The sequence below is a fragment of the Echiichthys vipera genome (genome assembly GCF_963691815.1).
Source record: "Echiichthys vipera genome assembly, chromosome: Y".
In the NCBI taxonomy this organism is placed as follows: Eukaryota; Metazoa; Chordata; class Actinopteri; order Perciformes; family Trachinidae; genus Echiichthys; species Echiichthys vipera.
Window position 1 is genome coordinate 6764622 of NC_139849.1, and position 19684 is coordinate 6784305.

General features: G+C 41.1%; 1 protein-coding gene across 1 annotated transcript in view; it reads right to left on the reverse strand.

Annotated features, from left to right (window-relative positions):
- LOC310966167 (ras-related protein rab7-like) overlaps positions 1 to 17451 on the reverse strand; it is a 29717-nt gene extending 12266 nt beyond the window's left edge. The window contains exons 1-3 of the mRNA XM_083940012.1: positions 17198 to 17451; positions 14205 to 14267; positions 13883 to 14009 (exon numbers count right to left, since the gene is read on the reverse strand). Coding sequence (XP_083796138.1) covers positions 13883 to 14009; positions 14205 to 14257 — 180 coding nt within the window. The 5' untranslated portion in view covers positions 14258 to 14267; positions 17198 to 17451. The remainder of the gene's footprint in view (positions 1 to 13882; positions 14010 to 14204; positions 14268 to 17197) is intronic.
- Positions 17452 to 19684: the final 2233 nt, after the last annotated feature.

Genomic DNA, 19684 nt, shown 5'->3' on the forward strand with positions numbered 1-19684 from the left:
GATTTGGTCCATGTGTGTTAAGCTGGCTCCATGGCGCCCCCTAACACCTGGAAGGCCTTAGTTGAAACAAAGTTACTCTGATATTCACAAAATTTGGTACCCACAGGGCAGCCAGTGGAACAGTGGTTAGAGCAGTCGCCCCATGTAGGGAGGCTCAGGGTCCTCAGGGCAGCGGCTGCAACTCCGACATGCGGCTCTTTGCTGCATCTTACATCATTTCATGTCTGTTCTATCTAATAAAAAAGGCATTAAAACCGCCCCAAAAAATAATCTTGTGCAGTTTTCATCTATTTCATGCAAACTTTTTTAAACTCCTCCTAAAGAGATTATCAGATTAATTTAATATTTTCTTGGTATAATCCTCTAACTAATATGACGCTAAATTGTGAAGGAATAGTCAATACATTGAACGATGATGTCATAACTCATGTGACTACCCGCCTTTTTAGGCAGGTATGGTGTTTTTCATAACTTGGAGAATTGAACAGATCAATCTCAAATGTGGTCAACAGAATCACAAGACCTTCATGATGCCAAATTTTAAAGCATTTGTGCTTTACTGCGTTTTTACTTTTCTGCCCTTTTCCATTTTTGCACGTGTCGTATTTTAACGAACTCCTCCAAGAGATTTGACACGATCAACTTTAAAATCATCCAGTATCATCTGTGACCAAACAATACTCTGCACTTTTTTTTTTGGCCCGTGTTGCCAAGGCGCCAAAGTTACGCCTCTCGTCATAAAACAGGACGTTGCTGTAAATTCACCATACATTGTCCAAGCTCCCTCAAATTTCTCATGATTCATAAGAGTCACGCCCTGAACACAAATCTTAATATTGACTCAGTCACAGTGCCCCCTGCTGGCAACAGGAAGTCACATGTTTTTAAATGTCTTTATACTTTATTTATACACCAACAACAGGAAGTTTTTGTAACTTGACCATACATTATTCAATTTGCACCAAATTTCTCATACATGACAAGAGTCCAGGCCTGAACACACCTACATCTGAATTTTGACTCAGTGATAGCGCCCCTATTGGCAAACACTAAATTACAGCCCCTCCCCCAGGACTGACATAAAATTTTTAAAATTGGTATGCATATATAACTCCTCAAGCCACACAAAAAAGCCTCTTGGAGCACTATGTCGAAGTCAACAGGAAGTCTGCCATTTTGAATTATATGGCCATTTTCGCACATTTGCTTGTGTCTTACTTTAATGAACTCTAAGTGAATTAACACGATTGACTTCAAAACCAGCCAGTTTCATCAGTATTATCATAAAGACGTGACCAAACGATATTCAGCACATTTTCTATTTTTTGCTCTGTGTCGCCATCGCATTGCGCAATCGCAAGTTCGGCCTGTTCTTGCACCAAATTTCTCAAGCATGACAATCATGTCCTGACCAAAACTACATCTCAATATTGACTCAGTGTTAGCGCCCCCTGTTGGCAGGATGAAAAATGAGAAACATAATCCAATTTTCATTGTGAGTTCTGCACTTCATGTACGGAAACAAAAGGTATGTTGTGTGCTGGCATGGCGGACATTTTGTGCTTCTCTCCATGAAACAGGGAAGTCGCTCTGACCTCAACATCCATTATCCAAAACGGTGGATTCAATGTCTTAGATTCTCACACTCTTCATTCCACTTTTTAAAATTGAGTGGTTAAAAAGAGATCTAACTTATCCAGCCTCATTATGGAATTTTATTTCAACATATATATATTTGAAGCTTTAGGAGAATGCTTACAATAAAAGTTTCTGATTCCCATAAAGTTATTTGAAGATAGTCCCTATAATTTCCACAAATGCTGAAAGCTTTGGGTTTGGAGGGGCTGTCTTGGTTGACACGTCTCTTCGACATTGCGTGGGAGTCTGGGACAGTGCCTAGGGAGTGGCAGACCGGAGTGGTGGTTCCCCTATTTAAAAAGTGGGACCAGAGGGTGTGTGCCAATTACAGGGGTATCACACTACTTAGCCTCCCTGGTAAAATCTACTCCGAGGTGCTGGAAAGGAGGGTAGTCCTAAAGTCGAACCTCAGATTGAAGAGGAACAATGCGGATTCCATCCTGGATGTGGAATAACGGACCAGCTCTTCACTCTCGCAAGAATCCTGGAGGGGGCCTGGGAGTATGCCCATTCAGTCTACATGTGCTTTGTGGATCTGGAGAAGGCATATGGCCGGGTCCCTCGGGAGATACTGCGGGAGTATGGGGTGAGGGGGTCACTTCTGTGGGCCATCCAATCTCTGTACACCCAAAGCGAGAGCTGTGTCCGGATCCTCGGCAAGGCGGATTTGTTCCCAGTGGGGGTTGGCCTCCGCCAGGGGTGCGCTTTGTCACCAATCCTGTTTGTGATTTTTATGGACAGGATATCGAGGTGCAGTCATGGTGGGGAGGGGTTGCAGTTCGGTTTGCTGAGGATCTCGTCTCTGCTTTTTGCAGATGACGTGGTTCTGATGGCATCGTCGGTCAGTGACCTTCAGCACTCACTGGATCGGTTCGCAGCAGAATGTGAAACGGCTGGGATGAGGATCAGCACCTCTAAATCTGAGGCCATGGTTCTCAGCAGGAAACCGGTGGATTGCTTACTCCAGGTAGGGAATGAGTCCTTACCCCAAGTGAAGGAGTTCAAGTACCTCGGGATCTTGCTCACGAGTGAGGGGACGATGGAGCGGGTGTTTGGCCAGAGAATCGGAGCAGCGGTGGCGGTGTTGCAGTCGCTCTACTGCACCGTTGTGACAAAAAGAGAGCTGAGCCGGAAGGAAAAGCTCTCGATCTACCGGTCAATCTTCGTTCCTACCCTCACCTATGGTCATGAAAGCTGGATCATAACCGAAAGAACGAGGTGGCAGGTACAAGCGGCCGAAATGGGTTTTCTCAGGAGGGTGGCTGGAGTCTCCCTTAAAGATAGGGTGAGAAGTTCAGCCATCTGTGAGGAACTCTGAGTAGAGCTGCTGCTCCTTTGCGTTGAAAGGAGCCAGTTGAGGTGGTTCGGGCATCTAGTAAGGATTCCCCCTGGGTGTCTCCCTAGGGAGGCTTCAGGAAAGACCCAGGGCTAGGTGGAGTGATTATATCTCCACACTGGCCTGGGAACGCCTCACGATCCCCCAGTTAGAGCTGGTTAATGTGGCCCAGGAAAGGGAAGTTTGGGGGTCCCCTGCTAAAGCTGCTGCACCCCCGACCCGACCCCAGATAAGCGGTTGAAGATGAGATGAGGGTTGATAATGGATTACTTCTCGTCTGTCAACTCTTAACAAGGAGGGAGGTTTATATAGGAAAAATTAATAATAGATGTATAAGAATTAATAGAGAGATGCACAATTAGTCAACCTGCTTCTATATTTATAGTAATATTTGATATAGAATGGAGAAAAAGGAAATGTGTTCTCAAATATGGTGCAAGAGGTGCCTCTGACATGATTGCACAGATGTTATCCTTTTAATTCTGTTGTTGTGAGTTAAATGTTGATCCTTTTGTCACATCACACCACAACATCTTTTTTGGGAATGCTCTTTTAGTCACACACTGTGGCATGATATTAACCTCTATTTAAACAGAAAGTTAGGTATACGACGCAAACTTATTAGTGGGCATGCGCAAAAGTTGCATGCTGCCTGTTACTGCTCCAGTCTTTGAGTTCGCTTTTTTAAACTCTCTCAACTTCTAATCTCCTTTTGTTGGTTCTGTTTCTTTACCCCAACTTCTGTGATGTTCTGCCCTCTACAATGAGTTTTCGTGTTTCTTTTCGTGCAGTTTTTATCTATGTGGCTTCCACTGGGACACGCCCTCTTTGTTTACTCCGGAGAAGAGCTGATCGCTCTAATGCCGGCTGGCATAGCGGCCAGCTGAGATACCACCCGAACGCTGGAGAAAAACACACTGGGGACGTAAAGGTGGGAAGCAAAGTCGGGGCAATAGGAGGGTAGAGACAGGATGGGCTTATGGAGAGGAGAAGATTTAAGATTCAAGAAGCTTTATTTATCCCGAGGGAAATTATTGTGCAACAGTTTCAACACAAAGATGGGAAAGGATCAGAGTAACAATAAGCTAACATAAATCAAATAAAAATAAAGCTAACATAAAATAAATGTGACAGAGTGCAACAGACATTGTGGTTAAACGTAGGTATATACAATATACAAAATCGGCACCGTGCAGTTTAGCAGCATATTGAAATAAAATAAGTGATAAGTGATAGTGTTAAGAGTATAGCAGCATTTCTTACTGAACTAAGTCACAGCAGCGTCGCCCCTCTGTAATGGGGGTTACGGTCTCTCTACTACAAAATGGATGAACTGACAGCGCTAACGCGGAGCCACCTGGAGTACCGTCTGATGTGTTCCACTGAGACTTGGCTGCACAGGGACTTTACAGACCAGAATGTCTCAGTGGATGGCTTCTACACTATTTGGGCTGACCGAGATTGCACCGAGGGCAAAGGAGGGGAACTTGCCGTTCTAGTAAACAGCAGATGGTGTAATCGTGTTATATCATTATCATTCTTGACAAGATGGCGCCACGGATGGCCGCCTAGATTTGTTGGTGCGCATTGTTTTGTGTACAAACACCGTTTATTGCTCTGCTTCCAGGCTCACTCTTACCAGAGAGGAGCTCATAAACATTAGGGGAAAATCCCAGGCGGTTTGTTTCCAGAGTTTCTTTTTTAATGGATATTATTGCCAAAGGCACGCTCACCTTTGTGGCCTCATGGCGACGCAGGGGTAAGCGAGCCGGTGCGCTTGTGTGCCTTCGCCAACGAGGAAGACGCACACCGCTACCTGGAATATTTCTCTCAAACGTTCGCTCACTGGGCAATAAAATGGACAAACTCGATCTATTGAGGAGAAATAAGGACTTTTATTCATCATCTGTTCTGTGCTTCACGGAGACATGGCTGTGTGAGAAAATCCCAGACTTAAACCCGCCGACTGTGACACCCGGCTCTCCAGCAAAACAAAGGGTGGAGGTATTTGTTTCTACACAAACAATGGCTGGTGCAATGATGTAACGGTGATGAAGCGGTACTGTTCTCCCTTCCTGGAAACTTTTATTTTTAACTGCAAGCCATTCTTCTCTCCCTGTGAGTTCGCTTCATTCATTCTGGTCGGTGTTTACATTCCACCGGAGGCCAACGTGCAGGACGCACAGCGCGCACTCGCCGACTAGGTACTGGATGTGGAGGGGACCTATCTGGACTCCTTAGTTATTGTCCTCTGGGACTTCAACAAAGGAAACCTTAGCTCAACCACAGACAATCTTTGATCTTGTATATATTTTACTACTGTATATTTTAATTTCTGTAAACTTAAATTTGAGTTTTTTCTTATATATATTTAGTCTGTATAATATTTATTGTTTGTATATCTGGAGTTTTTTAACAAAAATAATTTCTGATTCTGAAACTTCTATGTTTTTAATCTTTTATTATTAGCTAAATTCTATATACACACCACCAAATTTGCAAACTAGAAAACCTAATTTAATTATTTCCATTTCTTACTTTAACTCCTACCTTGGCACACTAAAGTACTGCACCAACTGCAAAGCTGTGAAAACCAAAGCCATTTATAATGAATTTGATCTTTAATGATTTATATACTTCAATTTTTTAATGAGCTAATTGTTATTGTTACAATTGTTATGTTGTTTGAAAATTTAACAGTAATCACTGTTGATTTTTGCCTTAAATCTTACCCAGATACAATAGTGCTATTTTCTGATTGACCATTGTGTAGCCCCCCCGTCTTTTTTTTGATTGGCTAATTAGTGGCAGCTCGACTGAGCTCCGGGGGAGACGCGCTTGATTCCTGCCGGTTCAAGTCAAGAGTCAAGAGACCTCCATTATCCCCGGAGGGCAATTTGCAGTCCAGTCAGCAGCAAAAACAACAAGAGATGGAATACACAACGACATGAGTGTTGATTGATGATTGTTAATTGTTGTCCCATGTCAAAGTGCAACAGTGCCGCACTGGATTAAAAACTGGATACAAATAAGGAGTTAAAGTGACCACAGTGCTATCAATTGTTAAGAAGGCCAACAGCCACTGGAACCCAGGATTTTCTAAATCTGTCAGTCCTACATCTGGGCACATTAAATCTGCATCTTGATGGAAGCAGTTGAAATTCAGGTACAAAGGGATGGCTCGGATCAGACAGGACAAGTCTCGCTTTGTTCAGGGCTCTGGTTTTGTACAAGATGGAAATGTCCGTGAGTGGAGTACCAATAAGTTTACTGCACACTCTAACAATACCCTGAAGTCTGTTGCGGTTCTTAAGGTTAATTGACCCAAACCCGCAGATAAAAGCAAATGTCAGGACAGATTCAATAAAACAAGAATAAAACATTTCCATGAACTTGGAGTCAATGTTTATGTTCCTGAGCTTCCAAAGAATGCTTTGATTGTCTTTTTTGCACACTGCATCGACCTGATGCTCAAAGGACAGCCTGTCATCAATATTCTGTCCCCAGATATCTATACTGCTGGACAGACTCTACAGCTTGGTCATTGATGGACAGGGGAAGGGTGGCTGGGCGGGTCTTCCTGAAATCAAATCGTCATTTCCTTAGTCTTTGAGACATTGATGATGAGGAAGGACAACTTACACCACCGGATAAAATCCTCCACTACGGGACCAGGCACCGGGCCATCATGGCTGAGGAGGGACACGATCTGAATCATCAGCAAACCTTACAATGTGGCGTTTCTCGTGTAAGCTCCGGCATGCATTGGTATGTAAAACAAATAAAAGAGGCTAGAGAACGCATCCCTGAGGAGAGCCGGTGGGGGAGAAGAGAACGTCTGACAGGACGCCATTTGCTCTGACGGTTAGTCCAACAGCCAGTAAATCAGATCCCTGTCGATATTATGACTTGAGAGATGCTCGGGCTGGATGCAGTTAAAAGCAGATGTAAAATCAATAAAAAGCAGACGAAAAAAAACTTTTGGTCCCTTCTAAGTGCGACACAATCATATCAAGAAGAGTGATTATTGCATCATCAACCCCCCTCCCCGCCTGATACACAAACTGGAGAGGGTCCAAGTTTGCATGAACATTGTTCATAAGCTCGTCTTTCACAATCCTCTCAAAAGACTTCATTACCAGGGAGGTAAGAGCCACGGGTCTAAAGTCATTTAGGGTCTTTGTGCATTTATGTTTGGGCACAGGGACAATAATTGAGTCCTTCCACAGGCGGGGGACACTGTGAGCCCGGAGTGAGCAGGAGAAGATAAAGCTGAAGATGTCTGCCAGCTGTTCGGCGCAGTTCCTCAATCCCATCAGGAGCCGGGCTTTTCCTCTCCTTTACCCTCTGGAACTCTCTCTGGAACCTCTCCTTGTCAACATGCACCGCCACTGGGCTGTTGGGCTCTAACGCGGTGCTCCTAAACACAGACAGTTCATGGCTAAAATCATAGTTATTAAAACGGTTTGAATAAATATTTAGTTCATTTGCATTTTCCTTCATCTCTAAGGAGATATTTTTCTTATGGGGCTGCGTCCCCAGCAAGGATTTCAACCCCTCCATATTCCATATTATAAAATGATTTTTTGCCTGTGAAATACAATGTGTGACAGGAGTGCGTGATAAACACTTGAGAGCTCTGGTGTTTGGTACATGTTCACTCGCAGCACACAGGGGAGGCAGGAAGCGCCGCCTTTCATCACCGCTTGTGGCTTTTATTTTTTTTGTTATTCATGCAAATAAACTTCCTTTTTCGACGCTTTATCATATTCAAAAACTCCCCAAAGTTTACACAAAATTCAAGGAAATTTACGCATTTCATCGTTATAAAGGGGCGTGGCAACTGACTCGCTAGCACCTCCTAAAATACAGCCCGGGAACCCAGATTGTCGTAAATTTATGAAAACCGACTCCTAGAACTCTGCGAGATGTACAAAGCCATATCCTAAAAAGGAAGTCGGCTATTTAGACGTTTGTCATAATTTAACAAACTCCTCCTAGAGATTTAACATAACTTCAACTTTAAAATTGCTAAGAAACCATCTAAACCCATCTCTGATCAAACGATACTGAAAACTGAGTTTTCACTGCACCCTATGACTCGGCGGCAAAGTCAGCCGTATCACCAAACAAGACGAAGTTGTTGAGACCTGCCCATACATTGTCCGGATTTCACCAAATTTGTCATACATGATAAGAGTCCCATCCTGAACACACCTACATCTCAATATTGGTTCATAGTGATAGCGCCCCCTATTGGCAAACATTACAGCCCCTCCCCCAGCTTTCTGGGCCTGAAGAAAAACCCATGCCCAGCCACAGCGCCCCCTACAGGCAAAAGGAAGGCCTGATGGGGCAAAATTCATCCAATTTACATTAAAATTTCAATGCGTGTGTACGCTTGATGAAGAGCAACAGAAAGCGTGTTTGCTACTCGCTCTCTAGCGCCACACGGGGGACGCTGGAAGAGCTGCAAGGCTAGGAATAGGTAGCCCGCTTCCCTCACCCTCAGTGCAGCATCCCACGGTTGCGTAAAGGCACGGCCGCGCCCCAGACGCGCAACGGATGCGAGGGCCCTTTCATCGCCGCTCGCGGCTTTAATTAGGGCCCCGAGCACCGTCAAAAGCCGGGCAAGCGAAGGCCCTATTGAAATTGAAGGAACAAATAAATTGCCTTTTTGGAGGCTTTATCATGTTCAAAAACTCACCAAACTTTCCCCATTGCATTGTTTTCAGAAACGGACATGGCAAATTGACTTGCTAGCAGTATTTTCGCCGTTTCATCACAACTAGAAATGCAGCTGCAGGAAGTATCTCACCATTTCTGTCCTCATTGATATTTTATTAAATAATAATATAAATAATAAATAAATGCTACAAATTATATCCAACTACTAAAAAAAAGCCTGAAAAGTGGAGGTTAGTACAGAGAGGCTTTGCTATGGAGACGATAACCTGCCCCGCTTCGTCTCCTTGCTCTGAACAGGCAGGTTTAAGAGCGTTGCAGATCTTGCTCTGTCACACTCAGGGGCTAAAGTAAGCCGGTACTGGCCGGTACGGCGTACCACTAAAAGATTTAAATATAATGTCTCCGAAAAGAAAGCACTTTCAGCATGACAACACACCAACACAACGTCAAATTACCAGAAGCAACAAGTTTTTTCCCCCCAGTATATATTGCATATAACTGGTTCTGAACTGTCTCTGTCGAGTGAAACGCTGCACTGAAGGTTCAGACACAATTCAGACAATGAGCGCGTACTACTTAACCATCCTGTGCCAACATGCGCAGCTAGTTTCCAAAGTGTTTTAGTAAATACTGTGTTAAGTGTTTAGATAAGAAGTCCAAGTGAATGCTTGATGAGTAGACTATAATAAATAATGAAGTGTATTTTTTTTTGGTGCCCTATACACACACAATTGGTCAGTACTAGGGATACAAATTATAGGGTTATCCATTTATTGATAGTTGTTTCATCTTATCGATCGATGATCGATTAATAAATAAGCGCCAATTCTTCTGCGAAGCTGAATTTCCCTCTGAATAGGTTAACTGTATAGAGCTTTTTAATGGAATGCCATTACTCGGCAACAGCCTTGGTTCTTGTTAACGTCCTGTCAGCTGCAACAGGAATCAAACTTGGACACATTTAGAATGTTTGTTTACAACTTTGAAAAGATCTATATGTAACATAAAATGCTATCTTATGATATAAAGAAAAATGCAAATCATTCTTTAATCACTCACTTGAGGGCAGGGAATAACATTTGGGTAGCATATCGAACATTTTCTGAATAGAAAATATCAAAATATTACACAGGCTACTTTACATGAAAATAAATTGGGAATTCTCTCATATGCGACATTGGAAAAAATAGCAGCAGCATTAAAAAATCATTCCTGAATAGAAGAATACAATCAGGGCTCCAGTCCAGCTTTATTCACTAGGAGCACTGTGGCCCCCAAATGAAAATTTTAGGGGCCCAACAAGAAATTTTAGGGGCGCAACAAGAAATTTTAGGAGCACAGTGCCAGCTTCACTAAATTATTAGTGGTGAGACATGATTAAAAAAAATTAATCTAATTAGAGGCTTTGTAATTCATTAATCACATATCAATATTTGACACCAGAAGCGAGAGTTTTCAATTTAAATGGATTTTGGTATATGACATATTGGACAACAATGAGTTTAAACAACAAAATATGTTTATTTAGTGAGCACTAACTTTTTGTAAACTTTCACATCTTAAAGACATTTGTTTTGGTTTATAGAAAATAAAACAGTGCTTAGTACGATATATTCAAGAAAAGTTGAAACCTAAGATTGCAAAAATATTTAGAATAATATCCTTGGCATAAAATAAACCGTTGAACAGAGTGCCTTTTCTCCCATGTTTTCAAAAACACAGAAACAAAAATGATTCATAAACTAATGACAGACCCTCCTATGAGCGTTGTTTGTGCTAACGTTAGCTGCAACATGTTCGGCATTGGGGTGGGAGCAGGGGCTTAAGTGCCCCGGTGGGAGGCGAATTCTCACTCTCACTCATCTTCAACTGCTTATCCGGGATCAGGTCGCGGGGGCAGCAGCTCTAGCAGGGGACCCCAAACTTCCCTTATTTCTTTCTTGCACACAACCGGGGTGCATGTTTTCACTTGGTCGTTTTTTAGAACTCAAATGCCGCGTTATTTTTTCTGTAATTAAATAAATCTAATTAACGCATTAAAGTCTCAGCCCTACTAAATATCTCTGCTCCATTCAAATGTGGTGAGCGTGTACGCACCCCACCGGCGCAGAGCAGCGCGGTGGTTTCATTTGCTGCTTGGCGACAGGAGGACTATGGTACTTTTGAGACAGGTGAGGTGAATTATTTCGCATAAAAACAATGTTCCATACAAAAACCCATGTTTCACCCATATTTTATGCTTCACAGATCTCATAATGTCGAGGAAAATCAGTGACTTTTTTAATAAGAAAAGATATAATTCATAATTCCAATATAATATAAAAAGGTTTTCAAATGGGAAGATTGACAAAACATGTATCATAAATGTGAGTCACAGATCTTATTTTCTGACATAAGCCTTTTCGAATTATGCGAACCAGCCCATTCTAAACCTAAATAATAAAATAAATAATAACGTAAACAGTGAGTGATATTTTGCAGGGAACTGTTTTGGTACTTCGGCTGTGGTTGACAGTTATGAGAAAGGTCAGGTAGACGTGGTTTCGTGCACATAACGTTAGTTCAGTATCGAGCGGCTGGGCACTTCATGCACTTGTTACTTGATGAGCGTGCACGTTTTGGCTTTCATGCATACGCATGTACCGCAAAATTTTGGACAGACGTACATCTCAATATTGACTCTTAGTGATAGCTCCCCCAGCTGGCAAGCCTTAAATTTAAGCAATTTTGAATTTTATGCCCATTTTCGAACATTTGGACGTGTCATGCTTTAACAAACTCCTCCTCAGGTTTTAACACGATCAACTTCCAAAATCAGCCAGTATCATCTAAAGACGTGTCTGACAATACGATACTCGGCACATTTTCTATTTCTTGCTCTCTGAAGTTTGGCCTTTCACATTCAAACAGCAAGTAGCTGTAACTTGAGCATCCACAGAGCCACCTGTTGGCAACAGGAAGTCAGGCTAATATGACAAACTTAATCAGATTTACATCAAATTTTCAATATGTGTTGTTCAGTTGATGTTTAGCAAACGATTTAGGTAGGCGCTCTCTAGCGCCACACAGTGGATGCAGGAAGTGGGGCAAAAGTTGCCATAGATTGCCTGCGGCGCCACACCCTTTGTGCAGTGTTTGACAGTCACTGAGACACGTGGCCTCACTGGCTGGAGTCTGGTCGGTTCGCCAAGATGCACCGGGTGCGAGGGCCCGTTCATCGCTGATTGCAGCTTTAATATGGGCCCGAGCACCGTCAAAGTCGGGCCAGCGAAGGCCCAATTAAAATTGCTCGGTTTCTTCTTTTTATTTTTCTTGAATGAATTGAATTGCCTTTTTGGAGACTTTATCATATTCAAAAACTCACCAAACTTCACAAATACCTAAGGGTACCTAATAAGCCTCTTGGAGGTATATCTTAAACTCAACAGGAAGTCAGCCATTCTAAATTTTATGGCCATTTTTCAACTTTTGCACATGTCATACGAACTCCTCCTAGAGATTTAAGACAATCTACTTCAAAATCAGTCTCTACCGGCTGTGGTCTGGCGACAAATATTGGCGTCACTTTATGACATAGGAAGTTGCTGTAACTTAGGCATACATTGTCCAATCTTTAACACATTTCTGAGGAAGGACAAGACCCCCAGCCTGAACACACCAACAACTCATTATTAACTCACAGCCACAGAGCCAACTGACTGGCAACAGAAAGTCAGCCTAATATGTCCAATTTCATCTGATTTACATCCAATCTAGCGCCAAACAGTGGACGCAGGTTATGAAACAGGAAGTTGCTGTAACTTTAGCATACATTGTCCAATCTTTACCAAATTTCTGAGGCATGACAAAACCCTGGCTGGTTCCCTCAACGTGCAACCGTTGTGAGGGCCCGTTTAGTGCTACTTGAAGCTTTAATTTAAATTTAAATTTTTTTTTTTTTTTTTTAAATCACAAGCCACAATACGGTTTGTCTAGAAAAACACAGCTTTGCTGCCAATTCATTGACTCTCTGGTGTGCATGTGTAAAATACAAACACTAAAAGAAAAACAAAAATCAAAGTAAGCGAAACTGACCAGTTATCCAGCTCTGGAAATCAAGTTCAATGCATGTTACTGATTCAGCTTCTTCCCCGGAGCTGTTTGTGCTTTGTCGTCTCGCAGGTCTCTGCTGATCGTGGTGGTGCTTGCTGCCGTGGTCCTACATGACGCTTCCTGCTGCTATTGTCACTGTTACTCATATATACTATCACTAGTTTAATAAACTATAAAATTTGTAGCTGTATCCTAGCTGCTATTGCCACTACTCATCATTGATCATGTTTGCCACCATAATTATTATCATTTTCATATTCTGTCACCTTAGCTGTGCTTGTTTCTACTATTCTGTTGTATTAACTGCCTTAACATATACGTCATATTCACATTACTATAAATATTATAGTTACTGTTAGGCTTTGCTTGCATCTCTGGAAGTGTGTCTGTCTGTCTCTCTCTGTCCATCTGTGTGTCTTTTCTCTCTTTCTCTCTCCTTTTCTTCCTCCCCAACCGGTCAAGACAGATGGCCGTCCTCCACAGAGCTGGGTCTGTCTGACGTTCCTGCCTGTTATAGGGAAGGTTTTCGTTGCCACTGTACTCTACAGAGGAATTGTTGGGTCTATGTAAATCATAAATAAGTCATTGAGTGTGGTCTTTACCTACTCTGTAAAGTGTCCTGAGATAACTTTTGTTATGATTTGACACTATAAATAAAATTGAAGTTAAACTGAAACTAACCTTAATTTAACTGACCCAGACTTTACATTAGGAAGTTGTGATCATCAATTACAATTCTTGATTTTTTTTTTAAATCACTATGAAGGAAACATTTACGTTATTGAGCGTTATAGTGATTTTCTCCATCTACCCCCATTACAAACTGGTTGTGATTATTAAACATCTGAAGTTAAACTTATCGTTAAAGTGATGTAAAATGTTTTTTCTTAATTGATACATAACTTGCTTTTACAGACAAATCATAGAAAGAAATAATGCAGGTATTGTGGTACACCATTAAACCCCTTGGCAGTCCATTGTTAGTGTGGGTGATTAGCATTAGCATGTTCTTTTTAAATATCATAACATTTTATTAGCTTTTGCATTCTGCGATTGCTCTAGATAAAATTGTGTTTCAATGACAGATAAGCCAGTGTGGCATTGTTGAGTGCATCATTTCCTCAGTACCTGTATTGTGACAAGTTTGTCATCCACCATGACTTCTTTTGTCAGGAAATCAGCACCTATTGTGGCTTTGTACTGGTTACTGAACTTCTTATTCACATACTGGTTCATCAAGGAGGTCTTCCCAACTCTAGAGGGAAAACAAACAAAAAAAAAACAACAGGACAATAGAGCTCCTGATGGGAATTGAAACAGAAAACAGAACCGTATCTTCTGCTTGCTGTATCATAATGAGTGTATAAGTATTAGACCACATTAAATAGTTTTCTTTAGACTAAACCAACAGTCACGACTGCTTATTGTTGTCCCACCCCTCAACACTCACCCGGAGTCTCCAAGGATGATGACTTTGAGAAGTACTTTCTTCCTTGATGTCATTGTGCCACAGCTGTAAAGACAAAAGTGGATTAGAGGGGATAAAGAAAACTCCTCTAATAGAAGCCGAGCAATGCTGGAATTGTTCAAACAAGATGGATACAACCCTGCCCTAGTGATGCCCCTTTTGATATGGGCCAACAGGTTTCTCTGAAAGATAAGGCCTGTGTGCGTCTCAAAATACACTCTAAAAGAAACAGACCTGCTCTAGGAATCAATCCAGAAAGTGCAGAGTCTGTCATACGTGCAATTCTAATAGGGGTAAAACAACATGCTGCACCACAATGTACAATGACAATCTACATATAATTCATGAAACAAACAATTCATGATGTATTTCAACCAAAATATGTTGAACAATGCAGTGCTGGGACTGTTAAGATGACAACTACTATTTTAAGCAGATTTTGTGATAATTATATTATTTTTACACAAACCATACAGTGGGAAAAAACACTATTTCATTTTAAATATACAATTTATTTTCTTGTACCTAGCTGAACAGGACAATAAATCGAAAAAAGGAGAATGGAACACTCAGTTGCTCCAAAAACCTGTCTATACTGTATGTCATGATGATTTCCCAACTGAGACCTGTATTTGTTCTACCAAAGAGGCAGGTGGTGCACTTTAAAATCAGGGTAAAAATGAACATCAAGTGGCTATTAGATTTGCTTCACTCACCAGCCAAAAAACAATAGTCTATTGAGTGGCTGTTGAAATGTGAACATTCACTAGCCATGTGGCCGTCAGACAAAAAAGTTAAAGGTCCCCTTCCATTTCTCTTTTAAGCGATCTCTCCTCTCTCACTACCACATCTCCAAACTTTCATTCTCATAGCACTCACTATAGCCAAGAAAACTATTTTACTCAACTGGAAAGACAGATCAAAACTCTAAATAAACATTGGCTCAGTCTATTAACTGACCATGCAAATCTGGAATAGCTCACATCATAATTAAAAAGGACAATCTGATGGCTTTCAATTAAAACCTGGTCTCCTTTTCTGCAGAACATCAAGAGCTGATTGCTCATTATTTTTTTGTGAAGAAGTTTTGTTAATGTCTATTTTGTTCTCTTCATACGTTAACTCACTGTGATAAATAAAAAAATAAAAAATTGCACTTTGACTTCCATCAACTAACAGACATTAACACATTTTAGTAAAACTACAAATAACTAGCTCCAACATCTTATTTGCTAAATTTCAAAAACACAGATGCTGTTATTATAGGACCTAGTTATAGTCAGCTCTTCTTCAAATGGTATTCCCAATGACTAATTTATATTTCCTTGAATAAGATCCCTAATGAACAAAAAATGCATCCTCCCTGAAAGTGATTTCACATAGTGTCAAACTAAAATATCTAGGAACGGCACCTCTAAATCTGAGGCCATGATTCTCAGCAGGAAACCGGTGGATTGCTTACTCCAGGTAGGGAATGAGTCCTTACCCCAAGTGAAGGAGTTCAAGTACCTCGGGATCATGTTCACAAGTGAAGGGTAGATGGAGTGTGAGTTTGACCGGAGAAGCGGAGCAGCGGGGGCGGAGTTGCAGTCGCTCTACCGCGCCGTTGTGACGAAAAGAGAGCTGAGCCGGAAGGCAAAGCTCTCGATCTACCGGACAATCTTCGTTCCTACCCTAACCTATGGTCATTAAAGCTGGATCATAACCGAAAGAACGAGGTGGCAGGTACAAGAGGCCGAAATGGGTTTCCTCAGGAGGGGGGCTGGAGTCTCCCTTAGAGAGAGGGGGAGTTCAGCCATCCGTGAGGAACTCTGAGTAGAGCCGCTGCTCCTTTGCGTTGAAAGGAGCCAGTTGAGGTGGTTTGGGCATCTAGTAAGGATGCCCCCTGGGCGCCTCCCTAGGGAGGTGTTCCAGGCACGTCCAGCTGGGAGGAGGCTTCGGGGAAGACCCAGGACTAGGTGGAGAGATTATATCTCCACACTGGCCTGGGAACACCTTGGGATCCCCCAGTTAGAGCTGGTTAATGTGGCAAGGGAAGTTTGGGGTCCCCTGCTAGAGCTGCTGCCGCCGCGACCCAACCTCAGATAAGCGGTTGAAGATGAGAGATGAGATTGATGAAAACATTTGCAATTGCAACCCTATTTCTGTCAATAATATGACCTGGTTAATCAAAAGTATGAATTTTATTTGTACTAAAATCTATGGCAGATTAAACATTTCTGACTTTGGCGAGTGTGCTTTGTAATAGTAAACCACCACATACAGCTGTAATGACCAAAGTCCCAACTTTATTAGCGAGGGGCTTTAACTTATTCCATTAAGGTTAGACCCTGGAGAAAGGATCATTGACTAAATTTATATGTTATAGGTTTTCTCCATACATAACTTAACGTGCACATCCACTTATGTGAATAAAAAGCAACGGCTTGACTCCACATAAGTGCTATGAGGGGAATCTAGCACAGAGCTCTCGGTGCAGGCGGCTGTTGCATACTGTTTAGTGTTTCACTTTATAGATTTATTTAGCTAAGAGTTTATTGTTAATCTTATACTGTATTTTTTTATACCTCACTTGTGTTTTTGTAAGCTGCTGGAAATTCAATTTCCTTGCAGGAGTTCAATTAAGAGAAGTCTAATCTGCACCCCATGACACTGTCAAGGACTGATCACAGTGTTAAAACACAGGACTAAAGGAACCACATGACTTGGCAGGTATGATTAGTACAACAAAACAAACACACACGCACGCACGCTAACAGCAAATAAAAAAAAATCATAGGTTAGAAAACAGTCATTAAATACAGTTTCTTTTCAAAACAACTAAAGACAGACATTTTACATAAAGGGTCGGCTAATGTTGAACACATCAGTGACACAGACAGGTTTATTAACAAATGTCAAACTTATTCTACGACAGCTACACCTTTAATATAAATCGTTAGTAAAACAATCAACTTAAGTCACTACCAACCAACCTGGGCGATGATCCTGCGGTGAAAAAGATCAAAAGTGGACTTTTCTTCTGCCTCTGTTGAGAGCCTTAGCTAACAGCTGACAAGCTAACCGCTAAACGTCTGCTGGAAGAAAACAACACGTTTAGAGCGTCGACAGCTCAATGAACTCTGATAGCTGGCCTCGCAGCTAACTCTACTTGTCAAAAATCAACACTACCACTGCCGAGATGTGTCTCCCGTCGTTTGGTACAATGTTCTGCTTCAGTATCGCCCTGTTCCCGTTGACGCTTACTTTTCCTGTCGAGCTGGTTGCTATGAGGATGCCAGGAAAACTGCTCATTCAGTGAACCGGATGGACTTTTTAACCAGCTGGTTTTAAACAATTTTTTTTTCAGGACAAAACAAAAATAAAATACAAATAAAATAAAGTACGCAGTACATACATAATGAAGTGAAAATATTTAAGGGTTTCGTTTAACAAGGGGAAAACCGTTTAATTAGTGAGCGGACACAGTGGGGAAGTGATGTTATAGATTCTTTGTGCTTTACTTCCATTCATCAATTTTAGAGATTTAACATTTATTTTAAATTAATTCAAGCAAAAAAATAAAGTGGGGGATGATATCAGAATTCAATTTTTGTGGATAAAATTTTTTACCAAACATAGAATTACAACAGAGTTCATGGTTTTTCTTTTGCAGAATCAAACCAAATGTGACATTGTCTCTGGAGATAGAAGCTAGAAATGGAAAGATATTTATTTTGATCCAGTAGTGGATGTCAAAACAAAATGTCTGTGTTTCCCTGCATGAGAAAAATATTTGGTCCGTCGTCTTAATATCACTTTCACAGAGTGAGAACATGTTATCATCAATATTAAAGAGAACCTTTTTCTACTTGAACACTACTGATAAAGTCGGCGCAAAGAGTTATTTTTGTACCCTTTTGTTAAGAAAAACGGTATATGTTGATGCGCCATAATATTTCGTGTTAGAAATAAAAATTCTTTGGGTGGTGCTTTATGCATTTTAACAAAGTCTGATTTCGAAGGGATTAAGTGGTGTTTAGTGCAGAACTGATCGTAGTCTACTAAGGGACCCCTATCATCCATTAGATCGACCATGGACCTTATATTCTTCTCAAACCAGTCTCCGTAAAATACGGACTTATGTGGGTACAGTATGTATCTGTTGTTCCAGAGTATAGTATTATGAGGTGAGAAATTATGTACATTAATATCTGTTTGTGGAACTCTGATATGACACAGGGAGTTTATCAACATCAAAGTCTGTAATAAGAAGGAGTTTCAGTCCTCCACTTTTATTGAATAGGATTTGGGATACAGTACCGAAAAGAGTTGCTATGTTTTATCCAAGATCCATTAAGTTCCATTAAGGCAATCAAAATCAATAACCTTTAGGCCTCCCTCTGCTATTTCTTTGATCAAGTTGCTTTTTTTCATAGAGTCTGGTTTGTTTCTCCAAATAAAATTGAGGTTAAAATTGTTTATGGATTTTATGAGTTTATTTGGGATGGCATGAGAGTAGGTTGGGTAAATACATCTTGACAAACTTTCCATTTTTGTTAGGTAAATTCAACCTAGTATTGATAAATATCTCTGGAGCCATACATTTAAAATTCAGTGACTAATAAAACAAATATGGTGAGATGGGACAGCCCTGGGGGATTCCCACATCAATCTTAAAGCTGGGAGTAGTCCCGTTGGGTAACATGACACAACTGTTAATATTTTGGTATAATCCCCTAATCAGATTTCTAAAGTTAACTCCAAACCCAAAATGTTCAAGCACCATCATTATAAATGGATACTCCACTGAATCAAATGCTTTGTAGAAATCTAAGAAAAGAATAAAACCATTATCTTCAATGAGTCTCGTCCGTATTGTTCTTGTCCCCTGTATTTATCTAAATTTTTGTTTATTCCCTTATCCCGTGTCCTTGTCTGCATTTGGGTCCAGTCTCTTTGTTATTTCCCCACACCGTTCATGACAGATATTTATCAAAAAAATCATCCTGGACTAAACTAAAATCACCACCGATTATAATATTCTCTGTTGAATGTGATAGTTTCAGACGATCTAAATGTAAAGCAATTTTCTCAAATTAATAAATAATTTTCTACTATCATTATATCCATATATGTAAATCAACAGGAATGAAAAACCTTCATGGGTTATGATCAGAATCAGCCATGGGCCGTGTTCATCTGCAGTGTGTGTTACAATCTGGCCTTTAAAGTTTTTTAGAAGGATGGCGACCCCCGCTGACCTTGAAGTGCCATGACTGAAGTAACCATCATCTTCCCATTGTTTAGACCAAAACACACAATGGCCCTCATTTTTCAATCTTGCGTGAAAACGGGCGCAGATCTGAGCGCAGAATTGGTCGTATGAAAGGACACACGTGTGATTTATGAAACATTCGTATCTGACCAATCCCAGCGTACGAATGAGCGGGCCTTGATAAATGTGGCGGCTGGATTCGATC